The following is a 24,328-nucleotide window of genomic DNA, read 5'->3' as shown; positions in this document are numbered from 1 at the left end:
GGTCAACTTTCAAAACGCGCTTTGGCTGGGCAGACAATTCCACACAGCGTTTGTGGAAAAACAAAATAATGGAATAGAACTTTGGTTTGCTGCAGCGGCCTTTTTGCCTTCTCTTCCCCGGAATTTCTCGATCACACAAAGACACACAAACACTTATTCCGTCGAGAAATTACACGTCTTCTCCGTTTATAAAAACTGCTTTTGAGCTTGTTAGCCTGTCATCTCTCTCTACTCCCCCCCCCCTGAAGACTGTAATGATACCCATGAAAAAACAGCAGCCTCCATCCATCGCTCCCGTCTGTCAGCTCATCACTGAAGTGGCTTGAATCGCATCCTTTTCAGTGAGACTTGGCACAATCTCCGCCGCTGATGTGATGATAGGAGTTATGGGGCAGAAACCGGCCCGACGCCTTTGTGACACTGATGAATTACTTTGGGGGCGTAGCCAGTAAAGCCAACTGATTTTCAAAAGAAGAATTCTTCATATGTGTGTGTGCATATATACAGATTTGTTTGAAAACCAAAACTGCATTTCCCATGAGAAAAAATGGAAACTAGATGAATCCGTTCCTCTGCACCAGATAAATGCCCATTTACATGCCAACACTTATATCAATATGTAACTACATGAATTTAAACAACAGATAACAAAACAAAGCATAAATAAAAGTTAATCTAACATAATTCATTTACACACCGCTTTGGCTGCGGTGACGGAATATAGAATAACCAATTCACCTAATTTGCATGTTTTTGGTGGTGGGAGGAAGTCGGAGAGAACCCACGCAGACACGGGGAGGACATTCAAACTCCTCCCAGAAAGGACTGGGAGAAAGGAGTCGGATTCCTGTGACCTTCTTGCTGTGAGGCAACAGCGCTAACCACTGCGCCATGGTGCTGCCTGGTTCCACTGCGTATATATAGATTTTTGCTATATTATAGGGGTCACATGTCCATATTTTATATGCTGGGGGGTTATTATATGCTTTCTATTGATTATATCTCTAGCCTGTCAGAAATGCAGACTGTAATATCCTTTATGTAAGCGTCCCGTCCGGCTGAGGCCTCCCCTCATGCTGTGTGTGTGAAACTTTATATCGCTTTATATGACATGCTCTGTCAAAGCATGTAGACATCCCTACAGTAGCTCCAGCAGAAGGAGCTGCCAGCAGCACCAGAGTGTCGGGGGATACGGTTGTGTTGTGATCATGACGAAGTCGGCAGGGCACATAATGAGGAACATGCGGGCCTTTCTGCTTCGGTAACTCTCACAAAGATTTATTCTTCCACGCCTCTCAAACGAAACCCCCAAAAAAATCTCCGCTGATGATGAAGAAAAAAAACCTTGAATAAATAAAGATGTGTGTGTTTGCATGTTTAATTCTTTGTGCCTGCACACATATACAAAGTCAAAGCCTGCTTTTCCACTGTGCTTTCTAATTATCCCCCAATAAGGCCCCCCCCCCCCCCCCCCCAGCGGCACTTAAAGAGTCTAATGATCAGCCATAATGCTACTGTTAAACGCCCTAGCTCACAATAAAACACGGCAATTCCTCTTCTGTCTCTCATAATAGGCGGAATGAATGCCAATGTGCTGCTCACAGGAGGGTTTGGATTACAGAGACGAAAGAGAGATGCACAGAGAGGCTGGATGATGGAGCGAGAGTCTCCCACACCGGGGACCGTAAAGCAGACACTCTTAATGAGAAATATGCCCTGACATTAGAGATACTTCCGAGGCCAGCTACTCTCTCCCATTACCTCAGTCACATAATGGCAGCGTGTCAGGCATTAGCAATAAGACACCCTGTAAGGACACAGATTATGTGAAGCGGCCACGATCCCTGAATATAATCTCTCCACTTAAAATGACGCGTAAAGCATTGTTTTCATTTGAATCATTCAGAATTTAAACCCTCCTTATAAAGGGATCAGGTAAATAAATCAACAATAAATGAGGCACTTCTTGAAAAATCTTTTTTAACCACGCGCATAATGTAATAACAGCCACTGAAGATGAATATGTGCATACGTCTAGGAGGGAATTGGTTAAATGACTCACAGGCTGCGTGAAAATCCTCGTCTTTTTCTCGACTGAATGGTAGAAACGGTATTTGCAGCGAGCACAGAAAGCAGCAACTCTTGTCTCCACTATTGGCTGGCATGCTTTGCCCTCACTGCAATGGCAGCTAATGACACATTGGTTTCTCTCATTTTCATATGTCACGATATTAATCTGGACAATTATTTCATGCAAATAATTGCAGGTGGCACTCCTTCTGTTTCGGCTTTATATTTAGCCTATGGCCTCCCACACTTGTGCCACTGTTTCTCACTTCCTGTCCACCCTGCAGGATGTGGTGGTGGTTGGCGAGGAGAATTTCACCACGCCGTGCTACATTCAAATGGACGACGAGGCCTGCCACATCCTGACAGAAACGCTGGGCACGTACTGCCTCGTGGGCCAATCGCTGAGCGCTGCAACCACCAAGCGCCTCAAACTAGCCATTTTTGGGCCCGTCACCTGCCCCGCCATGGAGTATCACATCAGAGTCTACTGCCTGGATGACACACAGGATGCACTCAAGGTAAATTACACCTTATCAGGATGCATGGCTGTCTTTGCATTTGCCCAAAAAAACTTTTGTGTCGGTGTGAACCCCCCCCCCCCCCCCCGATACAAAATGAGCCGCATTCGTCCACCGACTGCTGTCGTCTGCTTAATACCTCCGTCTACCTTGCATGTAGGAAAGATAAGAGCGGATATTAAACAGGGTTATTAAGTTTGAGAATGGGTAACGAGAAGTGATGGTGATTCTTCTGCAAGGACATTAAAGTTTGTGGCAGACGGCAGGTCCAGATTCAGTTTCATGATGCCCGCAGGGAGTGAGAGAATAATAGACTATAAAAAAAAAAGAAATCTCATTTCTTACATTTTTATTTGAGCATTCACAAGAATCTGCTGAAGTAAAACAGGATATAAGAGGATGCAGCAACAGTTTGTGTTTGGAGGCTCGCAGGCATGTCTGTGTGTGTGTCCTAACATGAGCTTTGAGTTTCTGTTAATGTGATTAACTCAATGAAAAAAGTAACCCATTGATGCGTCTCATGTATATTTAGTCCAAGCAAATCCGCATTTGTCTGTCCAGGAGGTTCTGCAGATGGAGAAGCAGATGGGTGGGAAGTTGCTGGACGAGCCAAAGACTCTGAGCTTTAAAGACAGCACTCACAACCTGAGGCTCTCCATCCATGATGTCCCCCACACTTTGTGGAAGAGCAAGCTTCTAGCCAAGTACCAGGTGAGACGCTCTTTGGCTTTCCTTTCACCAGGCCGAGGCAAGAGGATGCTCTCCCGGCGTGCAGCGAGTTAAACCTTCTGTCGCTCTTGCAGGAGCTGTCCTTCCAGCAGGTGTGGTGCGGTTCACAGAGGAACCTCCACTGCTGCTTCACCCTGGAGCGCTTCGCCGCGAACACCGTGGACCTGGCCTGCAAGATATGCGTTCGCCAAGTGGAAGGCGAGGGCCAGATATTCCAGCTGGACACTACAGTTTCAGAGGTAGTTTAACTCTTCCCTTCATGCTCACTCTTGATCTTTATCTCAATCGTTCGAGATCGGTGCGACTTTTAAACCTCATTGTCATTTAGTTTCCACATCTGAAGATCATGCATTTTTATGCAGCAGAGCGATATCCTGTTACCTGCCGTCTTCTTTGCTGAGTTTGCGAATACGGTTGTAAAGCAAGCACTCATATAGTCTAATTTATAAAACGCTAAGCGCATAGTGGAGCAGAGGGGGCAATGATCACCCTTTACACAGGCTCCATTTGCTCCACAAAAGCCTCGCTAGCCATGGGAATAGGGCTTGAGGGCTGGGGGGGGGGGGGGGCAGACAGGCTTTGTGCTCAGTAATGGCATGAATTACAGGACATGAGATCAGAGCTGAGTCCACGCCTGGCCTCGGCTCATTTGTTCGAGTCGAGGTCTCGCTCTGCTTTTTGTAAGCGGAGGCCTGCAAGCACTTAAGCCTGCAAATACATTGTGTTAGAACGTCGCTCTGCATGCACGGATGAACAAATGCAAATAAAATAAGTCATTTCCACTTCTTTCATGCGAACCGGGGGCGGGTTTCCGTGCGGCGTTGTGGAGCGCGTTCCGTTCTGCTCGTGCAGATCGCTGCAGTGTATCCCAGTAAGCGTGCGTCTCTGTCTGCAGGACTCACAGAGCATCGACACGTCTCTGCTGGACCCTGCCAGTAACATCACGACTCTGACGGGGCCCAACGCCTTCCGCATCCCCATCTCCATTCGACAGAAGCTGTGCGGCAGTCTGGATGCCCCGCAGACCCGGGGGAACGACTGGAGGATGCTGGCCCACAAACTTCACCTCGACAGGCGAGTGGCACTCGACGTGGATGTCGGAGGATCTGTCTTCCTGTTCGTCAAACACCTCGGGAATAAGTCGAGAAATTCTCTGTGCATTCTTTGGCACGTTTATTACTTGTCAGATCTTCCTGCAAATGAAAACCAAAAGTGGAACAAAACAAAAAAAACAAACTTAAATGCACAAAACGAGTCGACAGTAAATATCTGGGCCAAGTTCTCCGACTCCTCTGCTTTCACCGAACTTAATCGTTTACTTCCTTTTTCCTTTCCAGATATCTGAACTACTTTGCCACCAAATCCAGTCCAACTGGCGTGATCCTGGACTTGTGGGAGGCCCAGCATTTTCCAGATGGCAACCTCAGTCGCCTGGCCCGGGTGCTGGAGGAGATGGGACGGCACGACAGCCTTTTCCTTGCAGTGACGGATCATTGACAACTAATCCCCCCACCACCACCACCCCCACTCAGGGAGCATGGCATTCCAAGGAGGAAGAAGACGTGAAAGAAGGAAATAAGAGAGGGGGGGGGGGGGGTCACCGTGGAAACGAGAGCGTCTTTTGACATCACAATGACAGATGCATGCGCGTGCACTCGGAGAACTGCGCGTCTGCACACTCGGAACTAAAGACGAAAGAAACAGGTCTGCTCAGCCACGAGCCGCTGGAGGTCAAGGTCGAGAACTTGGGAGCGGAAGCAGAAATCTCCGCCCATCGTTTGTCCCTGGCTGCTCTCTCGCCATCGCTGCTTCTCCGCTACCGCAACCGGATCGTTTAGGCGCCGTGGTTTCCTTGGAAACACCCGTCCGATTATTTGGAAGAGATTGATATCTGTTGCCACGGAGGCAGAAAGACGCCATCATATATCAAAAGCTTGACTCTCCATAGCAAACCCATCGGTGAACAACATAGCGTTTCATAATATGCCTATTCATGCATATCTTAATTTGAATTTTGTGCTGTCTGCTATTAATACTTAGCAGCGTCCACACGTTTTTCTTCCTTCGTTGTATTTGACTACATACTGGCACCTCCTGATGGACACTCACGGTATTGACTCAACCTGGCAGCCATATTTGCGTGTACAGGAGGAAATCAATGATGTAATTATGTTAGAGTTTGCATTGGCGTCCTAACTACTATTACTACTTTTTTTTAATCCATGTTAATTTCTTTTCATATGTGTGCTTGTTACGTGACATTTTAAGGCTTAAGAATATTTTTGAGGCATTGAATTGGTTTTAAGGTTTTTTTTCATGCTTTTTTTTTAAGCCAGGTTGTTTGGTTAACTATACGAGTCCACCCCCCCTCTCCCAAATGGAGGGGATGGATCACGACTGATGCTGATGATTTGTACGTTGCTCAAGAAGGTATCATCCACTCACATTAAAGAGGCCAGGCAGGAGAGGAGAGGAGACGGAGAAAAAAGGGAAATGAATAAGTATATTTTTATAGTGCCAATATAGACTAAAGTGGCTTGTTGCCAAATAGACACGCTGGTCTTTGAGGTTAAATTGAACACAGGAGATGATCCTTCAACGCCGTGTCGTTTCTCGTGTTCAGATCTCACTGCTGTTTGTACGACAATGACAGAAGCCATCCTACGACACCGACTCGCGTGCATAAAAAATATTAGATGGCTGTAAATGCAACATTCCTACGACGCAGCCGCACCTGTGGCTGTTCCAAGTGTTCTTAGTTGTGGATTTCATTTGATGGCAGTTGCTCCAGTTTTGACGTTAAAGCCGTCTATGCAATCTTGACATCCTTGTTGGGCTCGCCTCAGCATTCTCTAGTTGTTCTTCAGCTTCATGGTTCTTAATTGTGTATAGTGAGAATGTAGCCGTGCCTGTTCCTGGGACTCACGATGTTCTTCGCAACTGCTTGCATTTCATCTGTCAAGTTCTTGTACAAAGTGTAAGAAAGAATCTCTTTTTTTTTTTTTTTTAAGTAATAATAAATTATATTTATATGCAACACTGAACGTACAGCATTGAGGATCTCATTTGTCTGCATTGTGAGACTGATGACGTGATCAGACCAAACTTATTTGATTTGACAGTGAATTAGGCATTTCATTGGACGGACAGCATCACCATGGACGCAGCTCAGAGTGACGAGTCAAACAAAGAGGACATGAACGCAGCTGTGGCAGCACAAAAGGCTGCCAACGGGATCCTGCTGTAGGGCTTTAGAAGAGCAGATCAGGAGACCCACAACCGATCAGGAGAATTCGTCCGGCGATCTCCGTCTGCTCGCTCGCCGAGACGATCCGTGGCCGACAGTCACTCCGCTTTCTCAGAAAGCACAACTTTAAAGCTCTGAGGCGCCTCAGACGACTTGGACGGTGCATCTTCCCTGGCGCAACAGATTTTAAGCCTCTAGTTCTTCCGGCTCCCCGTCAGCCATTAGCTTTACCGCTCATCCTCTCTGTCTGATTCTTTTGTCCCATCATCCACACTCTATTTTCGCCATCCCCCCACATTGGCCGGCACGAGCGGCGGCGGCGGCACGCCTGCAGCAGCGACAGCCCCCTGCTGATGAAATGATCTCGTATCATCTTCGTGTCACAGTTTGATATCTTGGGACTCTAACATCTTCGCCAGGTTCTTCTTCACCCTCAAGGCTGTGAGGCGAGAGGCCGGGTTGTGAGCCCAGCACTCCGACATCAGCTTTCCCATCTGCCGTAGACACTGGAGACACACACATGGAATATGGAATTTGAATAAAGGTTGAATTGACTTGTGGATAATCAAGAATTAGTTCCAAGTCATTTTTAAAAGCAGATCGCCACTTTTAATGCGGCTTCCGTTTGTCATCTGCAGAACCTTTTGTATCTTTGCAGAATTTATTTTTCTATATTCGTAGAGCAGCTCGTCGCCTGACATTCCTGACAGTAAGTAAAAAAAAGCCCGACTGAATACCTCATCGCTGCGCCAGCGATTGGCAAATGAAGGCCTCTGTTTCTTAATGCAGACCACTTCCCTCATGTCTTCGTAAGAAGGATCCGTTGGTACAAGGTCGTGATAGGGCAGCTGATACTCCTCCACAATGCCTTCAGGGAAATAAACAAGACATCTGTGAGAATCACTATCATCGTGCAAAAACCACGTCGAGAGCCCGTAGATGTTCACCGACCGCCGGAGCTGCAGCGCCGGGCCATCTCCCAGACGATGAGGCTGAAACTGTACATGTCAGCCATTATGAAAGACTGGAAGTAGCTCCTGTTCATGGTCTCGTCCAACACTTCGGGCGGCATGTAGCGTTTCGTACCGACCCGTAGATTGGGAGGGATGTCCACCTCATTGGTGTCGCTACAGAGAGGAGAAAAGCGTTGGAGACGCCGAGACGCGCCAACACAGAGCTCAAACAAGCCAGAAGCGTTTGGCATATATACCTGTTGAATTTGACAGCAAGTCCGAGATCTGCGATGCAGCAGGATCCGTTCTTCTTCACCAAGATGTTTTTGCTCTTCAGGTCTCTGTGAGCAATGGCGGGCTTGCCCTGCGTGCCGTAGATCTCAGTGTGCAGGTGGCAGAGCCCCGAGATGGAAGAGTAGGCCAGTTTGAGCAGCTCCTTGACGTCTAAGATGTTGGACCTGAGGTAGTCGTACAAAGAGCCGCTCTCGTGGTAGTCGGTGATTAGATAGAGCTGCGTCCAAGACCCGGTTCCTTTGATATCTGCTGCTATGAATCCTGGGGGGATGGGACGGGGGGGAGGGGGTAATGACATTTGCGCAAAGCAGAAAACAAGTGATTCTCTTCACGCCGCTGAGACCTCACCCAAGATGTTGTCGTGCCTCATCAGGAAGGTCTGGTATATTTCAGTCTCTCTGAACCAGCTCTCTTCCTCTGTGGTGAAGAAGACTTTCACGGCTACTCTCTCTCCCCTCCATTTGCCCATCCAGACCTCGCCATACCGCCCTTTCCCAATCTGCTTAACCATCTGAATCTGCTTGGCGATGGTCCGCTGCACCTGGGAAACCAGATTGTGGCGCACAAATGCACAGCTTCCACTTAAAAAAGCTATTTTCATACGCCGAGAGGAAGACAGGTAATCCTAACGGATCATTGATTAACTCATTCATTCATTCATGGATTATTGCCGTTTCTTTGGAAAGCATTTAAAGTGAAAATCTTAGCTTCATCTTCTAACGTGCAACAGTTGGATGACAGACTTGTAATATCGCTCAATTGCTTTGGGGAGAAAGATGAGCATAATTGGAACATTTTCTGCAAACCGGGATTATTAAATTAAATTAAAGCAATTGCCCTAGAATATAATTGTCACAATAGCAATATCTACCTGAACTAAACCCAGAATAACAGCATTACACTGATTTAATCTGTATTACCCATCCAGGCAGCTGGGGGGCAATGACGTCTCCTTACCAGTAGAGGGAGCCCCGACCCAGAACCGGACCCGATGCTGCGAGAGTGCTCGATCAGGTCCTTCAGCGACTCCCCTGGGGGGATGTAGGTTTCCTCCTGCTCCAAGTCGATACTGTAGTGCGCGTGCGACTCTTGGCGCTTGCATCTGCCACACAGAGGCGACGAGAGTCGTCAACAATTGCACATCGGGAAGTGCAGGTTGATTGAGACGGTCCCGAGCGTCAGATTCTTACCTGAAGTAGCAAAAGACGAGGATGAGTCCAAGGATGATGCTGCAGACCGTTATCGAAATGAACAGAGCCAAGTACTGGATGCTGCTGTCAACGTAATCTGTAAAAAAAAAAACACAAGTTCTTTATTCCTCCGACCCTGGGTGTTGATTTGCGTGTCATTTGTTCGCCAAACGTAATGTCTCCTCCTCTTCTTCCCTCCCCGGCCCTCCCAAAAACGCACACGTTACAAATTAAGAGCGCTGTCGCCTCACAGCAAAAAGGTGGCGGGTTCAAATCCTAGTTTTCGCATGGGTTCAAAAAAACATGCAATTTAGACAAATTGATTACTCCAAATTGCCCATAGCGTGTGAATGTGCACGTGAATGCATTTAGCATTCCGTGCCACATTGTGATTTAAAACTGTCCCTACTGATGAAATGCCCGAGGAGGCCTGAACGCACCATTTCTAAAATGAATCCATTTGAGCTGTGAGGCAGAACTTGAACCTGTGTGGGGCGCGTCTCACCTGACGCCACCTGCGGAGGGAGCGTGGGATGCAGGTCTCGGTTACAGTAGTCCCGATTGGTGCAGCACGTGAGAGCTCGCCGTGATCGCACGTTCCACGTGTCCTATCGCACACAAATGCACGTCAGCCTCTTGCATGCAGACATTAAAAACTAATGAAGGCACAGGAGGAATGAATATTTACAGCCACACTTAATCCTAACAAAGGTATTTTATAAGCCCCCCCCCCCCCCACTGTGTGTAAAAACAGTGGAGAAAATTTAAAGAGGTCTCATAAAGTGAGTCGAGGAAAGCTCAAACAGGCTCAACAATGGTTTATGAAGGATATATATTCATATGCAAAGAAGAAAAGTTACATCCAGACACAGACTTACTCTGCACTGGAACTCCGAGCCGGCCAGACCCAGACAACCTGCAGTGATTACTGCCAGACCCCCCTCCTCCTCCTCCACCATGGTGAAGCAGTACCCGTCAGTCCTGCAGGAAAGCGCACGCATCATCATATGAGCAAACGCTGGCTGGAAGACTTCATCATAAATATGTTACTTGAAATCCTGTAATCGGGATTAAACCCTTCGACCACGATTATCCAATGAATATTTCGAATTGATTGGCACCGAAAGTATCCCCTCTAATCTGGATTTATTTACTATTGATCACAGCGAGTTGGCTGCTATGTGTCTGTGTGTGGGGGGGCTGTTCTATTACATGCAGGTGTTGTTGACGGACTCTTCCGGGCAGTGGTGGGAGCAGTGGCACCAGAGCATGCTCCGGGCAGACACTGTGGTCGCGCCGCCGCTGTCCTCTGCCCGTCCATGTGGCGCCCCCTTCCATCCGTTCTTCAGCAGCATGGTGTCCAGCATGTTGGCTGTAAAAAGAAAGAAGCTGGATTTTTGATTCTGCAGAACAGAACATCCAGCTTAAACATGAGCACACATAACTTCAGGATAATCAGAAATGGGATGAATAAACAAAATTAATTTCTACTTATTTCTATGTCTTTAGGCAAGTCTGGCTGTCTGGGTTCTGTTACCATGGCGATTACAACAATAGAGTCGATGAATGCAAAACATGCAACTCAGGTGAATTGGTTACGCTAAATTGTCCAGAGGTGTGAGTGTGTGTGTGTGTGTGATTGTATGTCTGCATGTGGCTCTGAGATGAACTGGCAGCTTGTCCAGGGTGTGCCCCCCCGCCTGCTGGCGCAGGTTCCAGTAGATCCCGTGAACCCGGGATACAGATTAAGCGGTTCACAAAATGAATGAATATATTGTGTGTCCGAAGTAATGTGCCAAAAAACGCCAGGGTGTCTTATAGCATCCTGTCACAAGTATGTAATCCAATCAGCTTTTCTGGCTACGCCAAACCTATGATCCATTGCACAGCTGAAGATACATCCCACCAACTGGGGCCGGCAAGAAAGCACGGAGCGATGACAGCTTCCTGGTAATGTTCCAAGTCTCAAACATTGTGTGGTTTCTTTTATGTTTATTTTATTTTAAAGTCTGCACAACATGAGATCAATGAGCAAAGCAATCAAAAACTAATAAGGAACAATGTCACGACAAGGGACCAGGTGCATGTTGTACGCATAATGCATGAAACAGCGTATACTTATACTCAAGGTTCAAATTAAAGTATGCAATTTGGAACACAGCTACTGTGTGTTCAGGCGAAATTCGAAGAGGCTACAGGATGCAAAGCCAGCAGGAGGCTTGAGGGACAGGCCATCTTTGTTAGGCTTGGTTTCACTAACTGAGCGTTTTTCCTTGAAGTCTCGCTCTGAAATCTCACAAGAGCGGAGTTGTTGCGGGAAGGTGAAGGAGGAGAGAGGAGTTTACCGAGACAAACGGCCAGCGAGGATTTCTTTCCAGAGGGATTGGGGCTGCATTTTTAGCCGACTTCAACAAATGACGAGTCGCACAATCTTTGCTCAGGCCGAGTTCCTGGAAAGCTCTTGCAAGATTTCTGAGACCTCTGAGTGAAGATTCTGTTCCTGCTTGAGTAAAACGGGTTTTTAATAAAGGTCTACTTCAGAGGGGATCTTTTCTGTCATGCTGATGTGGGTGTAACTTGCAGGAATTCTGTGGAGCCTATAGTCACCCTGCTACGGCTGTTGGCGGAGGAAACTACTGACCCAATTCCAAAAAGTTTGAAAAAAAAACAATTCATTCACATCCAGACATACGTAAGGACAGGGGGGCCCGGTTTAAGTACACATGAATTATTTGTTAAAACACAACAATTATGTATATTCTTTTCAATTACAGGACAAAATTGCGTACTTTCATCAGATTCTAATAAGAGCACCTTCAAGATGGACTTTTAACTAAATGCATATTTTTTGGGTACGTTTACCATGAACAATCACTTGTTTTTTTTTAGATTTATCAATACACATTATTGCACATTTAGTTTTCTCTTGGTGTCTGCCTTACTGACATGCACACCCGCAAACAAGCAGACTTTTGCTGTGTCAGCTACAGGGCACACTCAAGGTCACCCCGAAATCTGATCTGCATCCCCCGCACATTCCACATGCCGCTTCTCAAACTACACTCACACAAGTATAATTGTGCTGTACACAAACACATTTGAAATAATTAGAAGTAACACTGAAGAAATCTAAACCACTGTGACGTCACAGTACGAAAACGTGCACATGCACGCAATGAACTTAGTTTCGTTTTCAGAGGCTTTTCTGACAGAGCTGGTTGAGACAGAAAAAAGGACCTGATGATTATTAGACTATAATAATAGATAACAGATTTCACTTAAATTTAATTTCTTTTTTTTCTTTTGGTTTATATAGCTCTATAAAAGCTGTACAATTGGAGAAATCATTGTAAAGCCAGACTCCAACTAGTGGAGATACATTATGAAACAAATACCTACACCACACCAAGTGAGTCAGAGGGATGAAGTTAACGTCCACAAATGGTCTAACACACATTTATTTGCCATGTCTGGGATCTAGACAAATGTTGACAGAGATGTTGGGAAGGGAATTTCATGTCCACAAAAAAAATATCTCTGCATAAAGCATTTTAATTAATGTGATTGTGTTATAAGAGCAGACTTCACAGCACTGCAGAGCTCTAATCTGGAGACTGCTCATTTAAAGCAGAGGAAGACGTGACAGATAAGAGACACGCTCCACCAGGTGACCGTGATAAATCACCTCCTCAAAGCAGACATCCCTGCAAGTGTCTCCAGCCTGCACTCTGACCCTGCAAAGGGGCAATGCACCCTCCTCCATTCCTCTACCATCGCTCTTAACCCCCTCTGGGCTTCAAAGGCCTAACACACACACAGGCACACACAGAGACACACACACACAGTGTGTCGAGGGACACATTTCAGATCAGGTCATCTATTTCCACCTCGCAGCTTCTAGCTACCTGTTCTATGTTTACCGGCTGTGACCAGAACAACCTTTTGGAGGGGGGGGGGGGTTGACACAACAACACATTCATAAAGTGAGATCCACCAACCATAGACCATGCACCACATTACATCCCCCACAGTCTGAAATCCTAGCTCGACTGTCAAACTTCACACTGATTGCACACAGACAACTTTCCACAGTGGTGTGAATACTGCAGACAGTTGCTAAATACGCAACAAAATACCAGTACTCAAACACAAAAGGCCCACACACACGCACAGCAGACATAGACAAACCAATAAATGCCAGCAGAGGAAATAGACACACACGCACACAAGCAGGATGAGGGCATGAAATAGCTGAAAACCTCGCATATGAATGGACAAACCTTTTTTTTTTTTTTTTTACATTCATTAATGTCTCATCTGGTTAAATTAAATAAAAATGAATGGACACAATAAACAGATGCTAGCAGGGACGATTCCATGAGCCGTAATTCTGGGATTAGACTCATCATTTCCTTTAAATTCAATAAACAATCACGGTGAAGTGCGCTTTTGCTTACGCTTCTCTTTGGCCTGTACTTAAAACAGTGAACGGAACACACGTGCTGAATGTCTGACAAAACCCACAGAATTCATGCAAGGCTGGCTATTTTGTTGTAAATTTACATTTTGCAGACATAAGCACAGCCCCCCAACACACACACACACACACAAAGAGATAGATACAGAACAGTTGCAGATGTTGGCCACACTTCTTTCTATAATCTTGACTTTGTTCCACTCCTTAAATAAAAAGCACTTCAACCTGACGGACTTTTGCGCTGAAGTGGATACACCACGAACTTAACATTTCTCACAAGGCAGACGAACTGATGGCGTGCACATGCACAGTTATCCGATAAACATGCAGCGTAATTCTCCCATGCCTGACCGCCGAAGCGACACATCTGCCCGGGGATCAAATTATATGTGGGGGGAACTGTATCCACATCCTGACAGGAAGCAGCGCGCTGACGGCTGGAGGAGCCCAAGTCCTGCTGAACGGATGGCGATGGACCGATGGACCGCCACGCCGAGCTACAGTCTGACCTTATTCCACGAGACGCAGCTCCACACAGACGTTTCCCCAAAGACCTTTGAGAGTAGCATTAAGTAAAACCCCTTTTAGGATGAGCCTGCCAGTCGGAGTTAAATGTCACAATTGATCTAAAGTACAACAACTTGTGTGATAAATGCAGACCAGCCATGGCCTTTTAACTTTTCCTGAATTCTAGCTGTGGACATTTGCCTTGAACAAATCGGGGTCAGAAGCAGGAGGTACAAAAAAGAGAAGCCTTTGCCAATCAAGACCAAACTGTAACACCCCCCCCCCTCCCCCCCCCAAATGCTCCTACGCAGAAACCTCTCCAGAGACACATGCTGACATTTTCAGATATTTGAAGAGCGCCCAGAATGAAAACATTGCTCTTTGCACCTTGAAAGCGACTCATTGGAGAGTCTTTTCGATTACTTAAAGCCGTATTGGAATTGCTTTGCCTTTTAAAAAAGGAGTTTAGGCAGAGGGCTGGGTCAAGACAAATCGAAGTTCCAAGATTACCCCATGAAATAAAGAGGAACCAAGATTTGGATGAAGGAAATATAAAAACAAATATGAGAAACATTCCACAGTCGTAAAAGGCATTATCGCCAGATAATTGTAGTTCTTTGTGTTTCCATCGCGGCACTTCTGGAAGAACAAGGCAGGGCTCGTCGACTCAGCGCGAACCTCAACAGTCTGCAGGAACAGGTGGTAAATTGACTGCGCGGCTGGGATTTATGGGCAACCTCCCACATGTTTTACTCATTTGACGGATGTTTAAAAGATCAGATCTCAGAGGAAACAGAAAAAAAAAGAACTTGTTTCTCAAATACTGGTGAAAGAAAGAGGACAGAACCGTATAGAGGTTGAGAATGAAGCTTCATTCCACCTGTGAAGCTTTGCCGCTTCTCCGGAGAATGAAACTAGATGTTCTATATCTGCATGGCTGCTGACCCTCCGCTGAGTGAGAAGTTAAACCCACCTCAGTCTGCACACATCAGACTCAGAGAAAAAAATGCACTGGTGGCTGAGACATTTTGCGAGAAACCGTGAAAGTTGCAGCTCTCTGAACTGTCCACTCGGTGTGGGAATTTACAGCCAGTGTGGATTTTTAGCACACTTTCAGACAGGCACGTCTTTGTACCAGGATTGAGAATAAAATATTTTTATTATAGTGTGACATTATTTATGCCTGAACTTTTCTTGATCGCACGACTTATTTTCACTTCTGTTGAAGTCTTGCAATGTACAGCAAAGCTAACAAAATATCCCAATAAATGAACCTACAATATTCTAGAACTGCCTGACTTTACTTCTGATGAGAACTACAAATGCACTAAGATCTAAGTACTGTATCATATAATTTAAATATTTATGCAGAAGTATATCTATAAGGCAGCTTTAGTGTAAATTAGAGACTATTAATTTAAAGAAGTACACACACCATCTGTCAATTTAAACAGTTACTGAAAAAATTAACATTGGGGAGTCTTTGCCTAAAGTATCTTGGGGTCTTGTTCACGAGTGAGGGAAGGATGGAGCGTGAGATTGACAGACGGGATGGAGGATGGGCAGGCAGAAGACAGGGCACATAAATGGACACCCGTTTCTCAAAAGGTATCCCGTGTATAGATCCTGATCGCTTCTGCTCATCATCAATAATAAATGGTAGAAATCAGTTGGAAGCCTTTGCAGCCTAAAACCCGATCATGCCTGCTTCAGTTTCATCTCCGACCCCAGTGGAATAAAACTAAATCAAAGGAGCTGTTTTAGTTCAGCCACATGAGGCCCAGCAGCCTTCCAGTGACTTGCTCTGTACTCACCATGAGAGCCCAGTGATGCCAGTCCAGCTAGCAGGAGAATAGTGAGCCAGACCCACTCCTGAGGCTGCAGCAGCACCACCATCCCGCCAGCACCAACCCCGGATCGCCCGCCCGCCTCCTTCAAATCCCTGAGGTGCAGCCACGGCAAACGCGCCCGTGCAAAAGAGGCGGAGGTTCCGAGGCTGCGCTTTATGTCCTTCCAAGAAAGGCTGCTGGTCCAAATCTCTCTGTACAAATGTCCCTCTGTTAGAGAGACTCTCTCAGGAGCTTCCCACAGACTTCAGCCACCCCACAGACCCGTGTATCCCACACTGACAGCCTGGGAGACACGGACACAGAAAGAAAAGGGGGGGGGGGGGGGGAGGGTGTTACTTCCATGCTCTTTCGCCGTGCTATTCGTCCAGCCCTGTCCACAACCACCGCACCGCTGAGGGAACAGCTGAGTGTATCTGAATCCGTGCACAGACATTACAGATTCTCTCATAACTCAGCGAGGACGGAGAGCAGAATCGAAGCAACAGGGTGTTGAATGAGGTGTGAGAGGCACCAGTGAAAGCACGATGACTTATTGCCTCAGGCAGGCACACACACACACACACACACACACACACACAGCGTGCCAAAAGGAGCACAAAGTGCAGTAAGAACTCAGAGGTGTGTGTGTGTGTACCCATGCCTCAGTAAAACCACCTGGCATCAAAATACTGCAGGGCAGCGCACCCCTAAAGTAAAGCATGTTGATGTTGATGTGAGCAGGTCAACTCGGGTCTCCATCCTGTGAGACTGCACACACAACCGCGGCGTGTTCCGTTCCGTTCGCCATCGTCATACGATTTCTTACGTGTTCCATTAATTCAGAGAATAACTGTAATAATAATTACTGTGACTGGGAAACTGAGACGTTGCTCTCCGCACATTACCGGCCATTCTCCAATGATAAAGAACCCCGAAAAACAGATTAAAACAAAACATGCGAATTCAACAAATCCGACTTCATATTCTGAGTTCTGCTGAGCTCCTGATGTGACAGTGTGAAAAGGTGAAAACGCAAAGGCTTAGTGAAACCGCAGGGATCAATGCCGTCATACGTCAGGTGATTAGAGCTCACACATCCAGGCACAACGTTTCACCCTAATCCAACACACACAGACACATCTGAAAACATGCAATACCGCAGGGAAAAAAAAACTGATAGCACTTGGGAACACATTCTGGTGAGCTATTGGATCATATCAAGTTCCTACGGCACCAATGATAAGTAAGATCTAGTTTTAAAGCGGTGATGGAGGAGGAGGCCTAAACAACATCAACAGCCAAATGGCTTCTCCACCCAACACCTGTTCCCTCTTAAACTCTTACTGGGTGGGAACAGCAGCCCCCAGAAGCCACTTGTCCCCTCCAGAGCTCCCCTGAACCCTAAAGCTGTCACTCCCGATTTGTGCATTGCATATAATAAGCAAGCCTATTCGGGAGCATGAGTGCATGGGGAGGGGGGGGCAATAGAAAGGGGTCAGTCTTCAGTGCTCCATTAGACTTTTTGGGGGGGGGGGGGGGGGGGGGGGGGCTCTTCGTAATTTTGAAATAGCGACTTTGGGTGTGCAAGAACCAGAACCCGAGTTTCACACATTAGGAAGCAAAATCTAACTTGTGAAAATAGAGGTTCAGCTTCATTGGTGGCATTAGGCCTGATGATATAATCTGGATTTTATCTGGCCAGTGGAAGTCTAGCGTATGAGTTGCACTATGGGAAATGTAGGCATCAGTTTGACCTTTCCCAGATATCAGCAGTCAGAATACATCAGTCTCCGCACTCACTTCTTCACCACGATTTCTGGATTTTTTTGGAATAAATGGGAGAGCCACATAGGAATAAACTGTAGTCTCCAGTTCTCTCAATGCACATATGTTTGCAATGCATCCAGAGAAGAGCTGCCACTTTCTCCATAACTTTTCCACTAACGTTGCATTTTCATCTTCAGTTCACCTCTTCTGGATCTGATCTGCTGGTGCAGGGGGGGGGGTTGAGTTTTGATTTTAGAGAGACAGGGAGGGAATGTCTCCCTCCAACAGTCAAAGATCAATTAAAGCAGATTGGCTGTTGAGCAATATTGTGTCTCCATTTCATTAGGAAAACATTTTCTTTTGAAATAGAGACCGTGCAATAATACTAGATGAAGACGAGCAACCCGCGGTGAAAAGGAGCCACGTTTATTTCAGAAATGGCCCGAGGGAAAGCGAACGCACCTTTTCACGGCACAGCGAGAGGAGTGGGATGGATGACTGTGAAAAATCACCGCGAACCTGCGAGACAAAAAAGCCATGACAGAACACAGATGATGAAATTACATTGGGCAGAGATGGAATGCGTATCGTGAGTGATGCTCCAGTCGAGAAGAAACCGCTTCCTCGGCGCTGTGAAATTAGGAGGATTTTCAGCGGCTCAGTGTTTAAAGTGCTGTCACAGAATTTAGTTTATTGTCTGGCAGCACAGCCGTCTGCCCCAGATGGGCCAGCCGTGATACAAGAGAGGGGAGAACGTGACACCGTCATCATCGTGCAGGCAAAGCTTTGGTCCATCTCCTTTCAAGTTGCAAAAACAGCAACGCTATCTTTGGTACCAAGTAGCATCACTTTTTATAAATATTGAAAAATCCACATTTCACTTAATTGAGATGCTTTTTTGGGGGAAGAATGTGGAGTGATACATTTTTTTTATTCTACACAAAAAATAAAATCCAAATTACCATACACAATATATATAATTTATTTATGTCCGTTTTTTAATTATAAGAGGAATAAAAAACAGGACGGCAAGATTACGACGGATGAGCATGAGATTTAACTTGGTGGAGTGTTTGTGAATTTAAACGAGGCTTTCATATTCACACAGGACAAACAGGCAATATCAAAAGACACAACTGTCATATATGATGACGATACAGAGAGATCCCCGCCGAGTCTCGGTCCTCAATGCAAAGAAAGATCCCGATGAGTATTCAGGATTCACACAATAGCGGGGCCAAACCGCTTCACTGAGATTGACGCTGTGAAGTCTCTGAGAATGCCGAGGGGGGGGCAAAAATGTCATGAGAAGGAAAAAGGACATCACAGCAAGAGTCGACCTCTCCTCCCTCCCTCCATCCGTCATGCTGTCTCAGCCTCTCACTCATTCTGTCTCAACATCCCTTTCTACCCGCCAGGTTGGTGAAACTGTTGCGATCGCTCAGCTTGAGACGCAAACGCCCCCGTTAGAATAAATCCGCTTGATTCCGGCTCTGATTCTTGTGATAAAAGAAAGTGACCAGTGTCTGATGCTAATGTTAGCGTTAAGACATTTGCAAAGTGTAAAGTTGCTCTGCTGATGCTAAGCAGCCAATGCGAGCTAAGCTTTACCGCCATGCCTGGCCTAACGCGTTATTTAAAGCGGTGATTCTCCAAAGGTGGGTCGCGACCCTAAAGTGGGTCGCGAGGCCTCACACTCCTGAACAGTCGGTGGCGTTTGTCAAAGCGCAATTGAATGTGTTTGCATTGCCACTCACTGGTCATTTTGGTTTATCATAATCGTTATAATCTGTTCTTCTACCTCAGGTTCAAAATGCACAAACTTTACATTCGATACATTTGAGAAGGTGAAAATTATCTTCCATTTGGGTCTCGGCTTGCCATTGAGCGGTGATGTGGGTCCGGAAGCCAGACCAGTTGAGAACCACTGATTTAAAGCATTGTTGAGTATGCAGAAACACACACACACACACACACACTACCAGGCTGGGTAAAGACACAACCAACGCTGAAGCGGAACGCTGAAACTTACTCCACTCATCAACGCCTCTCAATCTGCATTGTAAATGGTAAAACAGTAAAACTGCCGTTAAATCCCAAAATAGGTTAAAACATGGCTCAGAATGACGACTAAGGCGCTCCTGGGAGCGCTATGTAGTCCAGGCTTTATCATTATCACATTTTGATTTGCTTTTCATTTGTAACACAATCCACGTGAAAAGCACCACGTTCCGCGTTCTTACAACATCCCGTTCTTAATGAAACAATCCTGACGCGATTCTTTAAATTCTATCCAGCATGAAGCTATAATATCGTGCGGCTGCCAGGAGCCTGATCAGGTTTCCGCTCGCTTCCTGCGGAAGATGCAGCCTCCTCAGGAGAAGCTTATCGAATTGCTCGGAGGGACAATATTGCAACGTCTTTATGTTTGACTACCCGAGAGGCTGTCCCCTTTCAACAATGCACAAGGCTCTTTCTGCGGGATTAACTGGCGGCGGCACCTGAAACACACCTGTGGCTCGGATTTCACCAGTGGGGCACAGTTGTTAAAAAAAAAAGTGATGGTTTAAAGCAGAGATGAGGAAGTACTAAATTTAAGCGGGAATAAAGATGTCCAGGACATGAAGCAAGTCACCCACAGCGCATGTTCCCTCTAAGATTCACAGGAGGCAGTAATTATGGGGAAATGGTGGTGCATTCACCCGATCGCGTGCTCACTAACAAGCACTAATTGTCTGTGTGCACTGAACGCGTGCAGGAATGTCGCAGCGAGGCCGGAGGAAATGTTTAATTAAGAGAGGAGCTTAGATGACATGGCTTTTGTCAAATCTGTCAAAGATGATATGAACTTGAAAGCGTAAATCTGGACACATAATATACTGCACCGTTGAGTTTGTATCATCCTCGCCAAAGAAGATATTGTCTTTGTGGAAAAAAATGTTATAGCAAAGGTTATCCAGCTCTGCAAAAAAAGGTTTTCTCTGTTCTTGTGATAAGGACAGAGCAGAAGGCTTCTGGTAAAAGAGAGCGAGAGAATACACCCTTACCTGAGGAGAAAGAAATCATGAAGATTTAAACAATGTCATCATTCTTGAAAGACGCTGGTGCAATCGTTTCAATATGATCAATACAGCAAATGATGTCAAAACCACAGTTCAGGCAAATTGCACAAGAAACCACCTATCGGCATATCTGGAGAAATAAAAAGCCTGCGCTTTGTTCCACAGGACCTTTTGCACACTAGATAGTTTTCAGTTCACCCATATGTAGTAGCTATTGGACTCTTATTTATGCACTTCTCTGTGGCCTCGCTGACAAACAGCTGGGGGTTTAAATGGTAGCGTCGCTGGCCATAGACGCCCTCAGAATGAAGCCGTTCATTGAAATAGACGCTCCTAGCCATTGTGATTAATGGCGTTTGGATACATTTGGTTTTACAGCTTTATAATTCAGGGTGAATTAATAGAACCCCCCCCCCCCCCCCCCCCCCCACGCCTCTGGTCAAACTACCTGCTCTGTTTTGTTGCAGAGTGATTGAGAGGTACTGCAGGGCGACAGCAGCGGGCTGGGTGGGGTGGGGTCTTCTGTGCATACTTTCCATGTGCACCCGCACCCCCTCCCATGGCTGCAGCGCTGAAAGCTCTTTTGTGTGTTTGCGAGTGGTGTTACGGCTGCAGTAATACACACCTTTCTGCTCAACAGCAACATTTCTCTGGTACGCTCAGACCTGTGCTGAAGAAGCTAAACATCTATACATGTACCATCTCATGATGGAGATTATAAACTGAAAACTGATACAAATTAAATGCAGGAAAAAACTGTTGCATTACCTGTTAGGAAATGCAATTTCCACAAACTAATAACCTTAATTTAGGGAAGAAAAGTCTCTGAGACTAAATATACATTTTACAACGGCGAGCAAGAGCTTTAAATTTTGTGATCTACTTTACAATGCTCTACATGCAGATTCTTGCATGTATAGCACCCCATCAATGACAATACCTGGAGATTTGGCCTATTCAGATTCAGTTTCGGACACCTGAAAAGTGGTCAGAAGGGACAGTGGCCTTTAATTTGTTCAGACATAATTTGTTTCACCTTTTGGAAATCTGCTGAAAACACAAATTTCCCTGCAAGGAACAGAAACGTACAGCAGATGAAGTTCTGCAGAAATGTTACGGGCAGAGCAAGGAGACACCTGGAGATAGAAAAGCAGGCGTGATCGGTCTGAACTGTATTCCACCAAGCCAGACGACAGAAAGCTGACTGGGCCGAGCCTAACAAACACCTTCACAGCTCATCATTCTTGCTTCATTTCCACCCACTTCCATCTGCACTTTTCCTTCTCTGTGTAACCTGAGATATTCCTTTCATGAGCCACTCTCTCTGAAGGATGAATGATAAATACAGATGGCTTGAATCTAAACTAATGTTGCCGTCGCTTCTATACAGCAGATCCACAACATCCACAATTCAACGCTGCATCTGTGTTGGTGTCAGATTCAGTTGCAATGCATTCAGTTGCATTGAGCTGCTCATAGTTTGAAAGTCAGTAATCTGAGTATGAAGACAAGCGAATGTCAAGCCTGAGACTCCGGCCTACAATCTCAGAAATGATACACTGACCCGCATAAATGTGCAAATTCCATTTCTTATTTTTGGAACAGTATAATCCAACTTGTTGCTTTGATTCCTCCTATTCGGAGGGCTGCCTCTGCTACTCCCCCAGCTCTAACAAAAGCAGATGAGACGTCCTTGTTCTCTTCCATGCATGTTTGAGTAAGTGTTAAACCATCTGCTCCCGTAGCTGATGGGGGGGACCCAGGGGCCTCGCAGTCTTGACAGGGGAAATCCTGCTCTCTGATTGGTTGGCTGGCTGACCCAGAGCTCTTTTGTCAATCAGACACCCTTTCCGTGAATTAGGAGAAACAGCCTGGCAGGTTGCGTCGAGACTCCGAACAAACATGCAGCTCAGTGAGGAAAGCAGTCTGTCAGAAAGACACATATTGTGGGAATAAAAGGGACACCTTTTATCATGCTCTTCTCCGAGCAGCTTTGAAAACGAAATATAAACTGAATCCTTTGATGATCTATCACTGCAGCTGCATCTGATGTTTTATCCACCACCCACAAGTCAGGCTGGTTGGCCGTCAGCAGTTTGTCCGTCTGGATCCGGGAGTCCTACAAGGATCTCGGCTTGATTGTTCACCAAAAAATAAGATTTAGGTGTGAATAAGGTATATTTCTTTTACCTTACTTTCTTTAAAAAATTGCTTTAATTTCTCCCTAATTCCACCAACTACTTACTAATGGACCGATTTCCACGTGTCTCGAGTCGGCAAGCTAAACAGAAACCTAGAAGAATCTCCTCACGCTGTGTGTATTGTTAGTAGAACTGATCTTACTTAATTAACAACATGCTAGTCTGTCTCCCTGGAGATCTGCGATCTTTAGATACGGAGCGATCAGTATTCTCTTCCCCTGGCATTGCTGTTTGCACTCCTCCAATGATAGCGCAATGAAAACACAGGAAGCAGTTCGGAAAACAGCAGCGGTGCAATCGATGCTTCTCCATCCGACCGTGAGCTCGGGCCATGTCTCAAATCCGCCCCTCCTCACTTCTCAACCCGCGCTTTCCCTTTTTTTGACAGGCCGTCAAATCTCCTTCTACCACTAATGTATCTGGAGGCGGAGTCTTGCAGGACTGCCGCACAGTAGTCGATAAAGAACGGAAATGCTATCCATCTCTGAAACATCACTCCTTCACTTACCGTAAGTGTGCATCACTGTGGTCAACATCCCCGCGATGCTGACACGGAGGAAGACCACACCAGCCCCCCCCGCCCCCCCAGCTACAGGCAAGCATCATCAGATGCAAACCCAAACATGATTATCACTTCTAAAATTGTTAAGGGCAGTTTCAGACTGTCTCAACCAGGTTTTTTTTTTCTCTTTATCAATGAGGCATTGAGGCATAACCTCTCAAACTCTTTGAAACTGCACCTACTCTGTTTCAATGCCTGCATCAGGAAGCCAGAGGTTAGGTGAGATGCATAAAGTGACTTGAATTCTTTGGCTTTGTTTCACTGACAAGAAAACTAAAAATACAATATTTACCCAATTTGCCAGATTATTTTTTTCAGCATTTCTCGGAGTTTAGAAATGGCTTTAAAAAAAAAAAAAGATATGTTAATTGTATTTGTCAATTTCAGGACCGTCACCCTAATCCCAACCTGAATCTGATCCGACTCCCGCTGACAAGCATGGTGAACCACTCAGTTTCCCCATTTATATTCAGAATTAACTGCAGCCTCCACGGTCGGGGGGCAATAAATGGCGCCATGGGTCCTGTGAGAGCGGGGACCAGCTGCGTCTTATATCTTGTCACCAGTCCCCACTCTGTTTGACACCTTCGGCCATGTCCCTCTTTTCCGGTGCCAGAAATACTGGCTGAGCACTGTCGAGTCTGAGGCCTCTTTGTGCCCACCCTCAGAGAACAAACATGATTAAGAATCAACAGCGTGCCCCTGTGCCCATCCCCAGAGTGCAGGCCGTGCCAGCGCCTGTAACTGGAGAGCGGCGAGAGAAGCAGCTGCTCCAGGGCTACCCTGCATCCACCACAACTGCAAGCTCCTAGAACAAAGCGGGAATGTCACCACACGTTTCAGCCGACTCTTCCAGTCACACTCCAGCCATTGTTGGCCTCGATTTCAGCCTTTTCTCACTTTGTCGAACTGATACACAGTG

The 24,328-nt window shown here is 46.1% G+C and overlaps 2 protein-coding genes across 2 annotated transcripts in view; one reads left to right on the top strand and one right to left on the bottom strand.

Moving 5' to 3' along the window:
* The window catches only part of unc5cb (unc-5 netrin receptor Cb), a 68,218-nt gene extending 63,404 nt beyond the window's left edge, over nt 1–4,814 (top strand). The window contains exons 11-16 of the mRNA XM_068753165.1: nt 1,575–1,684; nt 2,355–2,588; nt 3,150–3,299; nt 3,392–3,556; nt 4,213–4,391; nt 4,655–4,814. Of these exons, the coding sequence (XP_068609266.1) occupies nt 1,575–1,684; nt 2,355–2,588; nt 3,150–3,299; nt 3,392–3,556; nt 4,213–4,391; nt 4,655–4,814 (998 nt within the window). The remainder of the gene's footprint in view (nt 1–1,574; nt 1,685–2,354; nt 2,589–3,149; nt 3,300–3,391; nt 3,557–4,212; nt 4,392–4,654) is intronic.
* Nucleotides 4,815–6,944: 2,130 nt separating this feature from the next.
* Nucleotides 6,945–15,881, bottom strand: bmpr1bb (bone morphogenetic protein receptor, type IBb). Its single transcript, XM_068752926.1, has 11 exons — nt 15,800–15,881; nt 10,214–10,373; nt 9,880–9,982; nt 9,507–9,609; nt 9,002–9,098; nt 8,769–8,913; nt 8,160–8,352; nt 7,775–8,072; nt 7,516–7,691; nt 7,302–7,432; nt 6,945–7,070 (listed from the first exon to the last, which is right to left on the bottom strand). Exons 1-11 carry the CDS (start codon nt 15,879–15,881, stop codon nt 6,945–6,947), a joined length of 1,614 nt encoding a protein of 537 aa, XP_068609027.1.
* Between the last annotated feature and the right edge of the window lie 8,447 nt (nt 15,882–24,328).

This window comes from Brachionichthys hirsutus, chromosome 19, assembly GCF_040956055.1.
Source record: "Brachionichthys hirsutus isolate HB-005 chromosome 19, CSIRO-AGI_Bhir_v1, whole genome shotgun sequence".
Taxonomy (NCBI): Eukaryota; Metazoa; Chordata; class Actinopteri; order Lophiiformes; family Brachionichthyidae; genus Brachionichthys; species Brachionichthys hirsutus.
This window is presented reverse-complemented; position numbering and strand designations above follow the sequence as displayed.